Consider the following 19,590-nt stretch of genomic DNA (forward strand, 5'->3'; position numbering starts at 1 on the left):
CTCACAGAACAACTTTATGACCAAGTAATGACATCAAGTGCCCTCCAAGGGTCTGTTCCAAAACATTTAAAGTGCATTCTTCCCGTCTCCCATCCTGGAGATAATCACAGATCTGGATACGCCACGGCAGAGTTTCCATCATACTGACAAACCAAACATTCTCAGATGAGTGATTACTTCAAGGAATGGAGGTAAGAACTCAAACAGGGCTCCCGGCCCCCCAGTCAGACTACGACGCCCCACAGTAGAAAAGGGGGCGGTGTTGGGGAGGGACTGACTTGGGGTTGGCCACGGTGGGGTCCTTGATGAAGGTAAAGTAGTTGGAGATATTCTTGTCATAAGGCAGCCAGCCGTGGGTTCCCATCAGACAGTTCTGACTCAGGGTCACCATAGTGTCTGGGCTGCCCTGGGTGATGAAGGAGTGGGACTGGTTCTTGGGGACCACGGCTTTCACCAGAGGCACGTTGTCATTGATCCCCTACAAATCAACATTTATTTATGAAGTTGTTTTTCAATAAAACGGTTTTCATAAAGTACTTTACAATAACCAACAAAGAGGGTCATGATCATATGCTTTGGTGTGTGTGTTTTCAATACTAACCTCGACAAAGAAGGACTTGAGTTCGGCAAGGTGCTCGAAGATGCTGAGTGGCGAGGCGTCTAGTCGACCTTTCCTCTTCTCCACCTCCTCCAGAGAAAGACGTACTGGGTGTGGCTCCTATACACACAGACAATACATCACTATAGCCCATCTAAAACACCTGTTCTAAACCAGTGATTCTCAGCTAAATATCCCTGAGTAACCCCACCAGCACCCATTTCTGTTTTAGCCCTGGCTAAACTAATCACCAAGCTGTTGACTAGTTTAATAAAGGTGTTTGTCTGGTGCTACAACGATGAGTACTGTTGAAGGTCCTCAAAGACCAGAGATGAGAATCACTGTTTTAAATCATCTGTTAAAGTCTCATTCCCAATGATTCCTAATTGACCGGGTCATCCCTCAGTCTCAATGGGCTCATATCACGAGGAAGGCCTGGGAGGTTTCTCCTGGTCAGGTCAAGCCTTGTGTTTCTCCAGTACCTTGAGCAGCTGGCAGGGTGTCTGTCCAAAGTTACTGATCATCCCCTCTACGGCTTTACGCTCCTTCTCATCAGTGATTGCATCCAGGTCCACCGCCCCTACGGCAAAACCAGAGACAAACGCTTCAGTAAAGTGCTATAATATAGCAATCTAGCGTTTCTTTAGCATGAGTGCTATTGTATCAGTCTATGGGTTTTAGTGTTAGCATCCGCACCTTTGTAGGTGCAGCGTTTCTTTAGCATCAGTGCTATTGTATCAATGAGAGTCTATGGGTTTAGTGTTAGCATCCGTACCTGTAAGATGCATCTGGATAAGAGCATCTGCTGAATGACCAAAATGTAAATGTACCTCCACAGGTGCCGCGTTTCTTTAGCATCAGGGCTATTGTATGAGTGGGAGTCTTTGGGTTTAGTGTTAGCGTCCGTACCTTCGTAGGTGCAGTAGTAGAAGACATTGAGGGCCTCCACGGCCGCGGGGCCTCGCTGTTTGTAACCGAAGATCAGATCGATCCAGTCTTGCAGGTGGGCCGATACGTACTCAGACTCCTGTTACACAACACACACACACACACACACACACACAAAGGCCAAGACACACACATATATATAACCCCCACAGCAATAAATCACTAAATACTACTCTCTGTGGAATGCATTTCTCCTGCACATCATGGTAATAGAATGTGTGTGATCCAATTGTGTTAGAGGTTTTTCTCCCCCCTTGGGATAAAGCATTATGGTAATGGTGACCGTCCATGAGAAAAGGAGGCTCACCAGGGCTTTCCTGTGCTTATAAATGAAGTCCTCTGGAGACTTGGCCCATTTAGGCAGGATGACATCATTCACCCTCTCCTTGGAGATCTGCAGGCGCCCCAGATCAAAGGCTAGAGGGAGCGAGAGAGGAGGATGAACAAAGGACAGGGGAGTGGATTCCATCAGAGTGGCAGTGTGACCAGATAAAAAGAAAACAGACTAAATAAATGTTAAACTGAGATGATCCGTTTTTACAATTCAGGGTGTAATTTGGGTCAGTTATAGATTTTGTCTGATTTGAACAAGTTCCAGTGTTCCACAATCTGAACCGGTCCAGTCGAGTCCAGATGTTCTCTGATTGACTGTGTGAACACCACCACAGGAGGCGTGTCAGTACGGACAGTCAATCAACATAGCCAGCGTGTCTGTGATTCTCTACAGACACGGAGCTCATCTCACCGTTCTGATTCTCCAGGAACTCCGGGAAGTAGAAGAACTCTGGGATGAGCTCCTTGACGTCGTTGGGGTTGTCCGTGAGGGTCTGCCACAAAGCTGGGATTGAGTGGAACTGACGGTCCGCACAGTCAAACCTGGACCGAGGGAGGAAGACCAACAGCCAATGGCCTTAATGTATGCCATAGTACTAGAGACCGGATGGTTTTGCTGACCATGTGACCTGACCAAGACAAACTGTGGATCTAGTAAGGCTGTAGCTCGGTGAGAGAAAGACTTCTGGCCTTACTGACATCAGTACAATAGCACATCTCCAGACAAGAGCATAGATACATTTGATTGTCAGTTGGAACACACGTATAATCACAGAACTAGAATGACTAGAACGCACAAAGCTGCTCAGACCACAGCAATTTGACTGGTACAACCCGAGCACTGATAACTCCATGGACTTTAATGCTGTTAACTTCTGGCCTGAGTTTTCTAGTCTGATTCCCCCTCACCAAAACCCATTGCTTTACCGTCCACTCTGTAGCGCGATGTGTAGGGACGTGAAGGGTTCCACGCGGATGAGATAGTGCATGACTCCTGCTGCGTTGGAGTAGTGGGTACCGTAGTGGAACCGGTCGATGGTCCCCGTGGGGTCCTCAAAACTCTCATACCTACAGACAGGGAGACGTGAACTTAACATTAGAATTACTTACTATATTTACTACAACAGAATCCAGTTATTTGCCCTCAAAGAGACATTTCCTCAACGGGAATAAAGTGTTGTATTGCAGTAAGTCTAATTCTATGGACGAGGACACTTATGTAGTGAAGAGAATGAATACACTGCCACCCTGGAACGTGTCACGTAATGCCGGTATGTAGACGCCTCAGCGGCTCAGTGAGAGAGGTTGAGAGAACGTACTTCTCCCGTACAGCCTTGGCGTTCCGCTCGTTGAGTACGGCCACGGGCTTGGACAGGTCCCGGAACACCCCTGGGTCTGTCAGGTCCAGCTCCTCTGACGTGTAGTCCGACAGGATCCAGGGGAACTGGATACACACACACAATTAACTAAACCATGAACACCCCTTAAAAGAGCACCAAGATGGTATATTCCACATCTTCCCCCATAGGGTCCGTGTTAACAGAACGTACCACTGGGTACTGAGACAGGTCGTTGTAGGTTCGGCCCGCGATGGTGTTCAGCTGGATCAAGTAGTCAAAGTTGGTCATCTCTCGGTTCACCCATTTCTAGCAAAGACACGAGAGCGAGCGAGCGAGAGGAGGTTTAACACAACCTGTCAACACAATACCTGAGACCATACTGACTACTTAACATGGGTCATGCTCAGTAGGGCACAATGTAACAAAATGATTTGCAAAAAATAATACATCTGTTCTTATTAGACCAGTTCAGGGAGTATCACCTCCGTTTCAAACCACTTCCTCCCTACTGAACACGACCTTGATCTCCCATGTCAACGTTTGACCCCTGACCTGTGTGAGTCCGGAGGCCTTGAGCAGCTCCTGTGGTGAGCGTGTGCCGTACAGGCTGAGGGAGCGCAGCAGCAGCATCCTACTGTACACCTTGTTCCGCACCTGTCAATCAAACCACACAGACCATTCCAACATGAGGGGGTCTGTTCAAAAGTGTGAAATCTTTCAGAATGCTCAGATCAAAATATATTATGTAGAACAGATATGATGGCCTGTCATGTAGAATAGGGAGTAGTACAGGTTCTATTTGTTCTTAACGTTTTACTGTACTCAACACACCCCAGTACTCCAGGCCTATGTAGTCATTCCTTCTACATAAGTGTTTCCCAAACCCCTCCTCAAACACCCCCCCATCTACTTACTTGATCTATTCCAGGACTAGCCCTTGATGAGTTGAATCAGGTGATGTGCTAGCTCTGGAATAGACCAAGTAGTGAAATGGATGGGGGTACACCGTTCTCAATCCACGTAAAAAGCAGATCCCAGAACTGACCTCTTTCTTAAAGTTGAGGAAGTAGTTGGTCTGGTCTATGAGGAAGATCTCCAGGGCCGAGCGGCGGAGGTTGTACCTTCGCAGGTGGATCTCCCGGATCTGAGATAGAGGCCACTTAAAGTCCTGACCCACACCTGGAAGGACAGACAGGGGGACAGACAGGGGGACAGACAGGGGGTTGGTTATGTATAATACATAAGGCCAGGAGTTTGACCTAACTAGGGACTTGACCATGGCAAAACTCCAGGCCCGAATCCTAACCCTACGTCATTACATTATATGATGTGTATTGCATGTGGGAGCAGCTGCACCTCTATGTCTAAGACAACACAATGAGAGTCTTTAACAGTGTAGTATATATGTATTGTACATGTCTAGTCATGACAGCTACACCTCCATGTCTAAGACAACACAATGAGTCTTTAACAGTGTAGTATATATGTATTGTACATGTCTAGTCATAACCCATCCACAACCTCTGGTTTATCAACTCCTGCTCCACTCGCTCACCCTCCTTCAGCCTTCCTTCCTCTCTCCTTCTTACTAACAGCAACTCTTCCTCTAAACCCACTATTTCATCCCTTCTTCCTCCCCTCCCTCCTCTTTCAGGAGAACCCTTCCTACGACCCTCCTATCTTCCTCCCTCTCTCCTCACCCTCCTCCTTCTCTGTGCTGCTGTCATAGAAGTAGATGTGCTGGGTGGTGAGCTCCAGACGTCCAGGGCTGACATCCACCTGGGTGACCAGCTCACAGTCCTCCCACAGAACCAGCTTCTCCTTCTGGCCTGCCTCCTCCACGTCCCCCCTGGAAAGAGAGCGCGAGACAGCGAGAGAGAGAGGTAGAAACAGACAGATAGGTGACCAAGTCCATTCACGTTTGTAGTCAAAGCCACCCAACAGTCCACGACAGACACAACACACAACAATAGTAGACAACGTTGAGAGTGTACTGACGTGTTGTTGGTCGCTGCGGGGTCGTCTTCAGGCAGCTCCAGAATGTCATCCTCCAGGTCGCTGACCTTCACCTGCTTGACCGCCTCCAGCAGTAAGGACTCAGATGTCACCTTCTGCTGCTGGACACCTGGAGGACAAGGGAGAGGAAGAGGAGGAACGAGAGACGAAAGAAGAGTTAGAGGAGCAGGAAGGTGGAAGAGGATGAGGAGTTGTTAGAGGAGAAGGAAGAGGAACAAGAGGCAGAGGACAAATAAGATGAAGAGGAAGATAAACAGGAACAAGAGGCAGAAGACAAAGAAGATGAAGAGGAAGAGAAACAGGAACAAGAGGCAGAAGACAAAGAAGATGAAGAGGAAGAGAAACAGGAAGAGAAGGGTCCGTGTCTGCAGCTAACATTATGGTTTATTCAGACTTCAGCGATGCCTTGTCAAGGGAACCAGTGAAGCTGCCTCTCTTACCCAGGTTGTCCCTGAGAGCGCTGGCCTGCCGGTGGTCCTCATAGTTGTAGTTGGGCACCAGTTTGAGTCTCATGCGGGAGTAGTTCTCCGCGCTGGACACTCGCCAGTGCATCTCAATCTGCTGCCTGAGAAAACAACAGACAGGAGAACGTCAACCAAGTTGCATGAACTGAAGAACAAACTGAACGCAAGAGAGACACCCAGAAACTCTTCTAGGGAGTTTTTCCTAGCCACTGTGCTTCTGCCACTGCATTGATGGCTCTTTGTGGGTTTTAGGAGGGGTGTCTATAAAGCACTTTGTGATAAACTACATTGATTGATTGACTGGAGGACAGTGGACAACAGTTCTTTGGGGGTTTAGGAGGGGTGTCTGTAAAGCACTTTGTGATAAACTACATTGATTGATTGACTGGAGGACAGTGGACAACAGTTCTTTGGGGGTTTAGGAGGGGTGTCTGTGAAGCACTTTGTGATAAACTACATTGATTGATTGACTGGAGGACAGTGGACAACAGTTCTTTGGGGGTTTAGGAGGGGTGTCTGTAAAGCACTTTGTGATAAACTACATTGATTGATTGACTGGAGGACAGTGGACAACAGTTCTTTGGGGGTTTAGGAGGGGTGTCTATAAAGCACTTTGTGATAAACTACATTGATTGATTGACTGGAGGACAGTGGACAACAGTTCTTTGGGGGTTTTAGGAGGGGTGTCTGTAAAGCACTTTGTGATAAACTACATTGATTGATTGACTGGAGGACAGTGGACAACAGTTCTTTGGGGGTTTAGGAGGGGTGTCTATAAAGCACTGTGATAAACTACATTGATTGATTGACTGGAGGACAGTGGACAACAGTTCTTTGGGGGTTTAGGAGGGGTGTCTGTAAAGCACTTTGTGATAAACTACATTGATTGATTGACTGGAGGACAGTGGACAACAGTTCTTTGGGGGTTTAGGAGGGGTGTCTGTGAAGCACTTTGTGATAAACTACATTGATTGATTGACTGGAGGACAGTGGACAACAGTTCTTTGGGGGTTTAGGAGGGGTGTCTGTGAAGCACTTTGTGATAAACTACATTGATTGATTGACTGGAGGACAGTGGACAACAGTTCTTTGGGGGTTTAGGAGGGGTGTCTGTGAAGCACTTTGTGATAAACTACATTGATTGATTGACTGGAGGACAGTGGACAACAGTTCTTTGGGGGTTTAGGAGGGGTGTCTGTGAAGCACTTTGTGATAAACTACATTGATTGATTGACTGGAGGACAGTGGACAACAGTTCTTTGGGGTTTTAGGAGGGGTGTCTGTAAAGCACTTTGTGATAAACTACATTGATTGATTGACTGGAGGACAGTGGACAACAGTTCTTTGGGGGTTTAGGAGGGGTGTCTGTGAAGCACTTTGTGATAAACTACATTGATTGATTGACTGGAGGACAGTGGACAACAGTTCTTTGGCTGATCATGTGTTTTCCGTGGTGCTGAAGTAATTACCAATGAAGTCTATAATCATATATAATACTGTATATATCATAATAAATATCTACATATCGTGTGTGTGTGGCCGTTACCTGTCTGCCCAGGGGCCTCTCTCACACACCAGGCTGCGTCGTGCTCCTCTCCACTGCCTGAGGACGGTGCTGTGCTGGCTGTGAAGCTGTTTCAGCATGCTGTTGTATCGCAGGTTCTCCTGCCGGCCGCGCCGAGAGAAGGGCTCCACAAACTGCTCCTGAGGGACGATGGGGCGAAGAACAGGGAGTCAGTGTGTTCTGGTGTGGAGAACACCCCACAAGGCAATATGCTCTGTGTTACTGTGGTCTGACATTTCATTTCCATGTTACAGCAGTATTATGGACAGCTCAATAGAAAGTGGACCTTACTCGGATCTGTGTGTCTGTGTGTGTGTGGTGTGTGTCTGTCTGTGTGTCTGTGTGTGTGTGTGTATGACCTGGAAGCGTATCTTGCTCTCTCCCCTCTCCCTCTCTCTCTTGTGCAGGTTGACCATGAAGCTTTCATAGCACTCCTTCCAGAACAGAGCCATGGTCTCGTGACCCTGGCTAAACGTCTCGATCTCATACTGCTTCATGTAGGGGATGATCTGAGAACAGAGAGAGAACCAATTCAACCACTTATTTTGTTCATCTCAGGCTCGCTCCCTCAGCACCGGAGATTGAGAGATTTTCTCATCTTTAAGGTTGATCTTCAAATTTCTCAACAGGTTTCTTGCTTCTCTTCAAGAGTTGAATGACTTAGCAATGATTTAGTGAGGCATTGAACCAGCTCCTCACGTATTTGTCGAGGTAGACCCTCCACTCGGGGGAGTTGCAGTAGAGCTGGAAGTCCTCGAAGAAGGAGGGGCTGCCGTTGGTGTCAGGCAGCTGGGGGAGGTGCAGCTCCATGTACAGCAGCTTGTTCACCTGCAGACACAACAAGATATTACAAGAGATTAGAAAATAATACAAAGTGTTGTGAGGTATTGACATACTACAGACCAAAAGCATTTTGTTTTTGTTCATTCGATTTAGATAACGGTGGCTAGTAATCCTGGACTACAAAGCATATTCAAAAGATAATCCATTGAAATCTCTCTTTAGTCCAGAACTATGTTTTATCTCTGTCCTAGAAACCGACACTTGGTGTGACAAATGTTTTGTCTATGTGCCAAGGTTTTGCCGTTATTTAAGAAAAAAGTCAGCAAGTCTCCTTGGAATGTTTGATACGGATTCTACTTCATTGTGACTGTTCATCATGCATGTCTTTTCGTGTCTGTGTCTGAGCTTGAGTGTGTGTGTGTGTGTGTCTGAGCTTGAGTGTGTGTGTGTGTGTGTGTCTGAGCTTGAGTGTGTGTGTGTGTGTGTGTCTGAGCTTGAGTGTGTGTGTGTGTGTGTGTCTGAGCTTGAGTGTGTGTGTGTGTGTGTGTGTGTGTGTGTGTGTGTGTGCCTGCGCGTGGATGTGTGTGTGTGCGCCTGCGCGTGGATGTGTGTGTGTGCGCCTGCGCGTGGATGTGTGTGTGTGCGCCTGCGCGTGGATGTGTGTGTGTGTGTGCCTGCGCGTGGATGTGTGAGTGTGTGTGCCTGCGCGTGGATGTGTGAGTGTGCCTGCGCGTGGATGTGTGTGAGTGTGCCTGCGCGTGGATGTGTGTGAGTGTGCCTGCGCGTGGATGTGTGAGTGTGCCTGCTCGTGGATGTGTGAGTGTGCCTGCGTGTGGATGTGTGAGTGTGCCTGCGCGTGGATGTGTGAGTGTGCGCGCCTGCGCGTGGATGTGTGAGTGTGCCTGCGCGTGGATGTGTGAGTGTGCCTGCGCGTGGATGTGTGAGTGTGCCTGCGCGTGGATGTGTGAGTGTGCCTGCGTGTGGATGTGTGAGTGTGCCTGCGCGTGAGTGTGTACCTTGGAGAGCAGCGTGCGGAGCAGGGGCACCAGGCACATGTAGGTCTCCTCTGTCTGCCCCCCTACAGAGCGCCTCAGGATGCCCTCCACCTTGCCCAGCAGGTAACAAGCCTCGTCCTGAGTCTCCACGCTCTTGGTCTGCAGGATGCCGTTCAGCTTGGCTGTGGCCAAGGCACAAACCTGTCAGGAGAGGAGATCACTTACATACACGGCTTATCTGGAGGTGATAAAACATTCATATAAAGACAAGCATTCTGAATAAGATGTGACACCTGGTAGTGCCTTCTATGAGACTTAGTGTGAGGCGGGTCGCCCTCAAGGGAGACTAAGCTGAAAAGATTTGAGTACCACTGGTAGACTGAAAGTAGAGGTATGAAGTGTACAGTTGAACCCACTAACTAAGTTCCACTGGAAAAGAGCATCTGCTAAATTACTCAAATGTAAATGTAAGAGTGCGTATATGTATGTGACACTGGGCAGCTTCTCACCTGGGGGTCTTCCTGGGCCATGAAGCCCAGCAGAAGCCTCAGGCCCACCTGAGACAGCTGCAGCCACTGGGCCCCTGACGAGTACCACACCATGAGACTGTCCATCAGAGTCACTGTCTCCTCCAGGACCTAGAAAAAAAACATTGAATAAAATCACCTCTAACATGGCTTGTGTTACTCAATTGGTTTATAATTATTTAACAAAGCCTAATTGTGGATTGCAGTCACTCTTTGGCCATAGACTGCTTTCAATGTAACAAATGTCTTCATATGTCAAATCACTGAACTATCACTTTACAATGGTATGACATTCACACATACTGGCAAAGATGTCGCTACTCCTAATAACAATACCTTCTCTGTCCACAGGGTGGGGTTGACCAGGCCCTCAGCCTGCAGGAAGTCCTGCACAACGTGGAGCAGCCGCACAGCGTTCTCGGTGTGCTGGGGCAACATGGCCGCCGTGGCCTCCCGGTTGTCAGTCACAGCCCACTCCAGCATCCTCTCCATCAGACTGGGTGAGAGGGAGGGAGGGGTGGGAGATGGGGATAGAAAGAGAGGAAAGAAGGATAACAGAGGAGTGGAGGAAATTAAGAGAGCGAGACACACAAAATGTGAATAAACACCAGAGAACCAGACCCCCGCTTCAAGACTGATGTGACTGAACACTAAACACATTGAACAGCCACAACTACAGTCCTCACGTCACCCTGCAGGCTGGTTCCTACTCCTCACGTCACCCTGCAGACTGGTTCCTACACCTCACTACAGTCGTCACGTCACCCTGCAGGCCGGTTCCTACTCCTCACGTCACCCTGCAGGCTGGTTCCTACTCCTCACTACAGTCCTCACGTCACCCTGCAGGCTGGTTCCTACTCCTCACGTCACCCTGCAGGCTGGTTCCTACTCCTCACGTCACCCTGCAGGCTGGTTCCTACTCCTCACGTCACCCTGCAGCCTGGTTCCTACTCCTCACGTCACCCTGCAGGCTGGTTCCTACTCCTCACGTCACCCTGCAGACTGGTTCCTACACCTCACTACAGTCGTCACGTCACCCTGCAGGCCGGTTCCTACTCCTCACGTCACCCTGCAGGCTGGTTCCTACTCCTCACTACAGTCCTCACGTCACCCTGCAGGCTGGTTCCTACTCCTCACGTCACCCTGCAGGCTGGTTCCTACTCCTCACTACAGTCGTCAAGTCACCCTGCAGACTGGTTCCTACTCACTCACGTCACCCTGCAGACTGGTTCCTACTCCTCACCCTGCAGTGGTTCGTCAAGTCACCCTGCAGGCTGGTTCCTACTCCTCACTACAGTCACCACCCTGCAGGCTGGTTCCTACTCCTCACTACAGTCGTCACGTCACCCTGCAGGCTGGTTCCTACTCCTCACTACAGTCGCAGGCTGGTTCCTAACGTCACCCTGCAGGCTGGTTCCTACTCCTCACGTCACCCTGCAGGCTGGTTCCTACTCCTCACGTCACCCTGCAGGCTGGTTCCTACTCCTCACGTCACCCTGCAGTGGTTCCTACTCCTCACGTCACCCTGCAGCCTGGTTCCTACCCTCACGCACCCTGGGCTGGTTCCTACTCCTCACTACAGTCATTCCTACTCCTCACGTCACCCTGCAGACTGGTTCCTACCCTCACGCACCCTGCAGGCTGGTTCCTACTCCTCACGTCACCCTGCAGACTGGTTCCTACTCCTCAAGTCACCCTGCAGACTGGTTCCTACTCCTCACTCACGTCACCCTGCAGGCTGGTTCCTACTCCTCACGTCACACCCTGCAGGCTGGTTCCTACTCCTCACGTCACCCTGCAGACTGGTTCCTACTCCTCACGTCACCCTGCAGGCTGGTTCCTACTCCTCACGTCACCCTGCAGGCTGGTTCCTACTCCTCACTACAGTCGTCACGTCACCCTGCAGGCTGGTTCCTACTCCTCACTACAGTCGTCACGTCACCCTGCAGGCTGGTTCCTACTCCTCACTACAGTCACGTCACCCTGCAGGCTGGTTCCTACTCCTCACTACAGTCGTCACGTCCCCTGCAGGCTGGTTCCTACTCCTCACGTCACCCTGCAGGCTGGTTCCTACTCCTCACGTCACCCTGCAGGCTGGTTCCTACTCCTCACGTCACCCTGCAGGCTGGTTCCTACCCTGCAGGCTGGTTCCTACTCCTCCTCACCCTGCAGGCTGGTTCCTACTCCTCACGTCACCCTGCAGGCTGGTTCCTACTCCTCACGTCACCCTGCAGGCTGGTTCCTACTCCTCACGTCACCCTGCAGGCTGGTTCCTACTCCTCACTCAGGCTGGTTCCTACTCGTCACCCTGCAGGCTGGTTCCTACTCCTCACTACAGTCGTCAAGTCACCCTGCAGGCTGGTTCCTACTCCTCACTACAGTCGTCAAGTCACCCTGCAGGCTGGTTCCTACTCCTCACTACAGTCGTCACGTCACCCTGCAGGCTGGTTCCTACTCAGTCTCACGTCACCCTGCAGGCTGGTTCCTACTCCTCACGTCACCCTGCAGGCTGGTTCCTACTCCTCACGTCACCCTGCAGGCTGGTTCCTACACCTCACTACAGTCGTCACGTCACCCTGCAGGCTGGTTCCTACTTCACCCTGCAGGCTGGTTCCTACTCCTCACTACAGTCGTCACGTCACCCTGCAGGCTGGTTCCTACTCCTCACTACAGTCGTCACGTCACCCTGCAGGCTGGTTCCTACTCCTCACTACAGTCGTCACCCTGCAGGCTGGTTCCTACTCCTCACGTCACCCTGCAGGCTGGTTCCTACTCCTCACGTCACCCTGCAGGCTGGTTCACTCCTCACGTCACCCTGCAGGCTGGTTCCTACTCCTCACGTCACCCTGCAGGCTGGTTCCTACTCCTCACGTCACCCTGCAGGCTGGTTCCTACTCCTCACGTCACCCTGCAGCCTGGTTCCTACTCCTCACGTCACCCTGCAGGCTGGTTCCTACGTCCTCACTGGTTCAGTCGTCACGTCACCCTGCAGACTGGTTCCTACTCCTCACGTCACCCTGCAGGCTGGTTCCTACTCCTCACGCAGGCTCACCCTGCAGACTGGTTCCTACTCCTCAAGTCACCCTGCAGGCTGGTTCCTACTCCTCACGTCACCCTGCAGACTGGTTCCTACTCCTCACGTCACCCTGCAGGCTGGTTCCTACTCCTCACTCACCCTGCAGACTGGTTCCTACGTCACCCTGCAGGCTGGTTCCTACTCCTCACTACAGTCGTCACGTCACCCTGCAGGCTGGTTCCTACTCCTCACTACAGTCGTCACGTCACCCTGCAGGCTGGTTCCTACTCCTCACTACAGTCGTCACGTCACCCTGCAGGCTGGTTCCTACTCCTCACTACAGTCGTCACGTCACCCTGCAGGCTGGTTCCTACTCCTCACTACAGTCGTCACGTCACCCCTGCAGGCTGGTTCCTACTCCTCACTACAGTCGTCACGTCACCCTGCAGGCTGGTTCCTACTCCTCACTACAGTCGCCACGTCACCCTGCAGGCTGGTTCCTACTCCTCACTACAGTCGTCACGTCACCCTGCAGGCTGGTTCCTACTCCTCACTACAGTCGTCACGTCACCCTGCAGGCTGGTTCCTACTCCTCACTACAGTCGTCACCACCCTGCAGGCTGGTTCCTACTCCTCACTACAGTCGTCACCACCCTGCAGGCTGGTTCCTACTCCTCACGTCACCCTGCAGGCTGGTTCCTACTCCTCACGTCACCCTGCAGGCTGGTTCCTACTCCTCACGTCACCCTGCAGGCTGGTTCCTACTCCTCACGTCACCCTGCAGGCTGGTTCCTACTCCTCACGTCACCCTGCAGGCTGGTTCCTACTCCTCACGTCACCCTGCAGGCTGGTTCCTACTCCTCACGTCACCCTGCAGACTGGTTCCTACTCCTCACTACAGTCGTCACGTCACCCTGCAGGCTGGTTCCTACTCCTCACGTCACCCTGCAGGCTGGTTCCTACTCCTCACGTCACCCTGCAGGCTGGTTCCTACTCCTCACGTCACCCTGCAGGCTGGTTCCTACTCCTCACTACAGTCGTCATGTCACCCTGCAGGCTGGTTCCTACTCCTCACTACAGTCGTCAAGTCACCCTGCAGGCTGGTTCCTACTCCTCACTACAGTCGTCACGTCACCCTGCAGACTGGTTCCTACTCCTCACTAGTCGTCACGTCACCCTGCAGACTGGTTCCTACTCCTCACGTCACCCTGCAGGCTGGTTCCTACTCCTCACTACAGTCGTCACGTCACCCTGCAGGCTGGTTCCTACTCCTCACTACAGTCGTCACGTCACGCTGCAGGCTGGTTCCTACTCCTCACGTCACCCTGCAGGCTGGTTCCTACTCCTCACGTCACCCTGCAGGCTGGTTCCTACTCCTCACGTCACCCTGCAGGCTGGTTCCTACTCCTCACTACAGTCGTCAAGTCACCCTGCAGGCTGGTTCCTACTCCTCACTACAGTCGTCAAGTCACCCTGCAGGCTGGTTCCTACTCCTCACTACAGTCGTCACGTCACCCTGCAGGCTGGTTCCTACTCCTCACTACAGTCGTCAAGTCACCCTGCAGGCTGGTTCCTACTCCTCACGTCACCCTGCAGGCTGGTTCCTACTCCTCACTACAGTCGTCACGTCACCCTGCAGGCTGGTTCCTACTCCTCACTACAGTCGTCAAGTCACCCTGCAGGCTGGTTCCTACTCCTCACTACAGTCGTCAAGTCACCCTGCAGGCTGGTTCCTACTCCTCACTACAGTCGTCAAGTCACCCTGCAGGCTGGTTCCTACTCCTCACTACAGTCGTCACGTCACCCTGCAGGCTGGTTCCTACTCCTCACTACAGTCGTCAAGTCACCCTGCAGGCTGGTTCCTACTCCTCACTACAGTCGTCACGTCACCCTGCAGGCTGGTTCCTACTCCTCACTACAGTCGTCACGTCACCCTGCAGGCTGGTTCCTACTCCTCACGTCACCCTGCAGACTGGTTCCTACTCCTCAAGTCACCCTGCAGGCTGGTTCCTACTCCTCAAGTCACCCTGCAGGCTGGTTCCTACTCCTCACGTCACCCTGCAGACTGGTTCCTACTCCTCACGTCACCCTGCAGACTGGTTCCTACTCCTCACGTCACCCTGCAGGCTGGTTCCTACTCCTCACGTCACCCTGCAGACAGGTTCCTACTCCTCACGTCATCCTGCAGGCTGGTTCCTACTCCTCACGTCACCCTGCAGGCTGGTTCCTACTCCTCACTACAGTCGTCACGTCACCCTGCAGGCTGGTTCCTACTCCTCACTACAGTCGTCACGTCACCCTGCAGGCTGGTTCCTACTCCTCACTACAGTCGTCACGTCACCCTGCAGGCTGGTTCCTACTCCTCACGTCACCCTGCAGGCTGGTTCCTACTCCTCACGTCACCCTGCAGGCTGGTTCCTACTCCTCACGTCACCCTGCAGGCTGGTTCCTACTCCTCACGTCACCCTGCAGCCTGGTTCCTACTCCTCACGTCACCCTGCAGCCTGGTTCCTACTCCTCACGTCACCCTGCAGGCTGGTTCCTATTCCTCACTACAGTCGTCACGTCACCCTGCAGACTGGTTCCTACTCCTCACGTCACCCTGCAGGCTGGTTCCTACTCCTCACGTCACCCTGCAGACTGGTTCCTACTCCTCAAGTCACCCTGCAGGCTGGTTCCTACTCCTCACGTCACCCTGCAGACTGGTTCCTACTCCTCACGTCACCCTGCAGGCTGGTTCCTACTCCTCACGTCACCCTGCAGGCTGGTTCCTACTCCTCACGTCACCCTGCAGACTGGTTCCTACTCCTCACGTCACCCTGCAGGCTGGTTCCTACTCCTCACGTCACCCTGCAGGCTGGTTCCTACTCCTCACGTCACCCTGCAGGCTGGTTCCTACTCCTCACTACAGTCGTCACGTCACCCTGCAGGCTGGTTCCTACTCCTCACTACAGTCGTCACGTCACCCTGCAGGCTGGTTCCTACTCCTCACTACAGTCGTCACGTCACCCTGCAGGCTGGTTCCTACTCCTCACGTCACCCTGCAGGCTGGTTCCTACTCCTCACTACAGTCGTCACGTCACCCTGCAGGCTGGTTCCTACTCCTCACTACAGTCGTCAAGTCACCCTGCAGGCTGGTTCCTACTCCTCACTACAGTCGTCAAGTCACCCTGCAGGCTGGTTCCTACTCCTCACTACAGTCGTCAAGTCACCCTGCAGGCTGGTTCCTACTCCTCACTACAGTCGTCACGTCACCCTGCAGGCTGGTTCCTACTCCTCACTACAGTCGTCAAGTCACCCTGCAGGCTGGTTCCTACTCCTCACTACAGTCGTCACGTCACCCTGCAGACTGGTTCCTACTCCTCACTAGTCGTCACGTCACCCTGCAGACTGGTTCCTACTCCTCACGTCACCCTGCAGGCTGGTTCCTACTCCTCACTACAGTCGTCACGTCACCCTGCAGGCTGGTTCCTACTCCTCACTACAGTCGTCACGTCACCCTGCAGGCTGGTTCCTACTCCTCACGTCACCCTGCAGGCTGGTTCCTACTCCTCACGTCACCCTGCAGGCTGGTTCCTACTCCTCACGTCACCCTGCAGGCTGGTTCCTACTCCTCACGTCACCCTGCAGGCTGGTTCCTACTCCTCACGTCACCCTGCAGGCTGGTTCCTACTCCTCACTACAGTCGTCAAGTCACCCTGCAGGCTGGTTCCTACTCCTCACTACAGTCGTCAAGTCACCCTGCAGGCTGGTTCCTACTCCTCACTACAGTCGTCAAGTCACCCTGCAGGCTGGTTCCTACTCCTCACTACAGTCGTCAAGTCACCCTGCAGGCTGGTTCCTACTCCTCACTACAGTCGTCAAGTCACCCTGCAGGCTGGTTCCTACTCCTCACTACAGTCGTCACGTCACCCTGCAGGCTGGTTCCTACTCCTCACTACAGTCGTCAAGTCACCCTGCAGGCTGGTTCCTACTCCTCACTACAGTCGTCAAGTCACCCTGCAGGCTGGTTCCTACTCCTCCTCAATAATTTTTTGTAACAAAATGGGTCTTTTTAAACTAATATCTTTGTGAGACTGAACCTTTTTAATTGAACGTAATTTCTCGTGTTTGTTGTCTACATGGAACTGTGCATTCTGCATATTTTCAGTCTTGTCAACTGAGAATTAAATAAATCAAACGTAAGAAATGCCAGTGTGTCCACCTGAGCTTGATGTGGTCCACAGGCAGCAGCAGCTCGTTGGTAGTGCCCAGCTTGGTGAGGGCAGAGAACACCTGCCCCCGCTCCAGCCAGGCGGCATCGTCCGAGCCCTCCACGCCTCGCCACATTACGCACAGCACGATCTCCAGCAGCATGCGAGACAGCTCCTCCTCCGTCCGCTAGGGGGAGACAGAGAGGTGAGAGTCACATCCAGGTCCAGATAGACAAACACAGAGGGGGTTCCCTCCCACTCCCAGCCTCCATGGTGTGGTTTGACCCCCCCATGTCTGGCCCTACTGACGTCAGACCCATGGGAGAATCTCAACAGCATTACCTTGACTCCTCGTGTCCTCTCTCCCCACCCCATTCTGAAAACCCAATCAAAACATAAGGACATCTGACTTTCTCATCCAATGGGTTTTGAGAAGGAGACGAGGAGAGAGAACGCGAGGAGTCAAGGAAACGCAAATTGAGATTGTCCCCATCTATAGATGAGAGGGAGAGGTGGCTCCCTAGTGAGGCAGTGACATTTTATAGCTTTATTAGTCTGTGGGGGATCAGAGGACCTGAGGGACATAGGAACACTCTGGCACCACAGTGGAAACCAATAGGGAAGATACACAAGCCCCCCAATAGGGTGGATACACAAGCCCCCCAATAGGGTAGATACACAAGCCCCCCAATAGGGTAGATACACAAGCCCCCCAATAGGGTAGATACACAAGCCCCCCAATAGGGTAGATACACAAGCCCCCCAATAGGGTAAATACACAAGCCCCCCAATAGGGTAAATACACAAGCCCCCAATAGGGAAGATACACAAGCCCCCAATAGGGTGGATACACAAGCCCCCAATAGGGTGGATACACAAGCCCCCAATAGGGTGGATACACAAGGCCCCAATAGGGTGGATACACAAGCCCCCAATAGGGTGGATACACAAGCCCCCAATAGGGTGGATACACAAGCCCCCAATAGGGAGGATACACAAGCCCCCAATAGGGAGGATACACAAGCCCCCAATAGGGTGGATACACAAGCCCCCAATAGGGTGGATACACAAGCCCCCAATAGGGTGGATACACAAGCCCCCAATAGGGTGGATACACAAGCCCCCAATAGGGTGGATACACAAGCCCCCAATAGGGTGGATATACAAGCCCCCAATAGGGTGGATACACAAGCCCCCAATAGGGTAATCTGGATCCCTACCAGGAATTAGCTTTCAAATATCAAATTTGAGCAGCTGAAGGAAAGGAAGACAATTTATACAATTGATATACAGCCACTGTGACTACTCAGACTTCCTAGGGCCTTCAGGAAACCACCTAGAGGAAACCACTTTTATCTATTGATATACAGCCACTGTGACTGGCTAGCTACAATGAAGAGGAGAGGAAACCACTATAGACAGGTGTCTCACCTCAGCGCAGCTGAACGACTCCCCCAATGACACGTTGTCACTGAACAGGAAGCTGTCCTCGGTGAGGGACGCTGCCGAGGCATCTGGGAAGGCCTTGGCTGACGCCTCCAGTGGAGATGGCGTGCTGACCATGCTCCCCGGCGTCTGGTTGCCGCTCTCCCCGCCCTCGTAGGCACTCATGTGGGACAGGTCCAAACTCAACCCCCCTGCTTTCCCTCCCCCAGACGCCCAGGGCTTGAGCAACAGGCCCTCCCCAATCTGACTAACGGGCGTGTCCAGAAGCGAAAGCACATCCCCGTTTTCAAGACTATCCACTGATCTTCTGGAGCTCATGCTGAGGCGGTCTTCATCCACCAGTCTCCCGGCGCTGCCTGCTCGGCCCCTCCTCTCCAGGGGCAGTTCTAGGCGGCTGCCGCTGCCCCGGCTGAGGTTGAGGTCCAGGCTGCAGGTGCTGGCAGCGTCGCCCCGCCCCGGGCCGCCCTCGCAGGGGGAGCGCAGGAACAGCCTCATCAGAGTCTCCTGCCAGCACAGCTGTCTGGAGATCTCCCGGGCCGCGTCCTGCTGGGACTGGAGGAGCTGGTACAGCTAGAGGGAGAGAGAGCACTAGTATTACTACCCAACTATTCATTATCGTTCATTCAATAGAGAGGCGGGGGAAGGGGAGAGAGAGGGAGGAAGGATAGAGATGGGGGAAGGGGAGAGAGAGGGAGGAAGGATAGAGGGAAGGGGAGAGAGAGGGAGGAAGGATAGAGATGGGGGAAGGGGAGAGAGAGGGAGGAAGGATAGAGATGGGGGAAGGGGAGAGAGAGGGAGGAAGGATAGAGATGGGGGAAGGGGAGAGAGAGGGAGGAAGGATAGAGATGGGGGAAGGGGAGAGAGAGGGAGGAAGGATAGAGATGGGGGAAGGGGAGAGAGAGGGAGGAAGGATAGAGATGGGGGAAGGGGAGAGAGAGGGAGGAAGGATAGAGATGGGGGAAGGGGAGAGAGAGGGAGGAAGGATAGAGGGGGGAAGGGGAGAGAGAGGGAGGAAGGATAGAGGGAAGGGGAGAGAGAGGGAGGAAGGATAGAGGGAAGGGGAGAGAGAGGGAGGAAGGATAGAGGGAAGGGGAGAGAGAGGGAGGAAGGATAGAGGGAAGGGGAGAGAGAGGGAGGAAGGATAGAGGGAAGGGGAGAGAGAGGGAGGAAGGATAGAGATGGGGGAAGGGGAGAGAGAGGGAGGAAGGATAGAGATGGGGGGAAGGGGAGAGAGAGGGAGGAAGGATAGAGATGGGGGAAGGGGAGAGAGAGGGAGGAAGGAAGAGATGGGGGAAGGGGAGAGAGAGGGAGGAAGGATGGAGATGGGGGAAGGGGAGAGAGAGGGAGGAAGGAAGGATGGAGGGAAG

The 19,590-nt window shown here is 52.6% G+C and overlaps 1 protein-coding gene across 3 annotated transcripts in view; it reads right to left on the bottom strand.

Annotated features, from left to right (window-relative positions):
* The window catches only part of nbeal1 (neurobeachin-like 1), a 79,399-nt gene that overhangs the window by 7,084 nt on the left and 52,725 nt on the right, over window positions 1-19,590 (bottom strand). For all 3 annotated transcript variants that reach the window (XM_065023096.1, XM_065023095.1, XM_065023090.1), the window contains 22 exons: window positions 18,209-18,793; window positions 16,789-16,964; window positions 9,905-10,064; window positions 9,551-9,679; window positions 9,063-9,242; window positions 7,963-8,091; window positions 7,623-7,772; window positions 7,246-7,403; window positions 5,676-5,800; window positions 5,218-5,344; window positions 4,920-5,068; window positions 4,265-4,398; window positions 3,772-3,873; window positions 3,430-3,525; window positions 3,199-3,323; window positions 2,807-2,947; window positions 2,292-2,422; window positions 1,854-1,963; window positions 1,508-1,625; window positions 1,081-1,178; window positions 602-718; window positions 279-478 (listed from right to left, as the gene is read on the bottom strand). In XM_065023096.1, the coding sequence (XP_064879168.1) occupies window positions 279-478; window positions 602-718; window positions 1,081-1,178; window positions 1,508-1,625; window positions 1,854-1,963; window positions 2,292-2,422; window positions 2,807-2,947; window positions 3,199-3,323; window positions 3,430-3,525; window positions 3,772-3,873; window positions 4,265-4,398; window positions 4,920-5,068; window positions 5,218-5,344; window positions 5,676-5,800; window positions 7,246-7,403; window positions 7,623-7,772; window positions 7,963-8,091; window positions 9,063-9,242; window positions 9,551-9,679; window positions 9,905-10,064; window positions 16,789-16,964; window positions 18,209-18,793 (3,440 nt within the window). The remainder of the gene's footprint in view (window positions 1-278; window positions 479-601; window positions 719-1,080; window positions 1,179-1,507; window positions 1,626-1,853; window positions 1,964-2,291; window positions 2,423-2,806; window positions 2,948-3,198; window positions 3,324-3,429; window positions 3,526-3,771; window positions 3,874-4,264; window positions 4,399-4,919; window positions 5,069-5,217; window positions 5,345-5,675; window positions 5,801-7,245; window positions 7,404-7,622; window positions 7,773-7,962; window positions 8,092-9,062; window positions 9,243-9,550; window positions 9,680-9,904; window positions 10,065-16,788; window positions 16,965-18,208; window positions 18,794-19,590) is intronic.

Source organism: Oncorhynchus nerka, linkage group LG2 (assembly GCF_034236695.1).
Source record: "Oncorhynchus nerka isolate Pitt River linkage group LG2, Oner_Uvic_2.0, whole genome shotgun sequence".
NCBI classification, from domain to species: Eukaryota; Metazoa; Chordata; class Actinopteri; order Salmoniformes; family Salmonidae; genus Oncorhynchus; species Oncorhynchus nerka.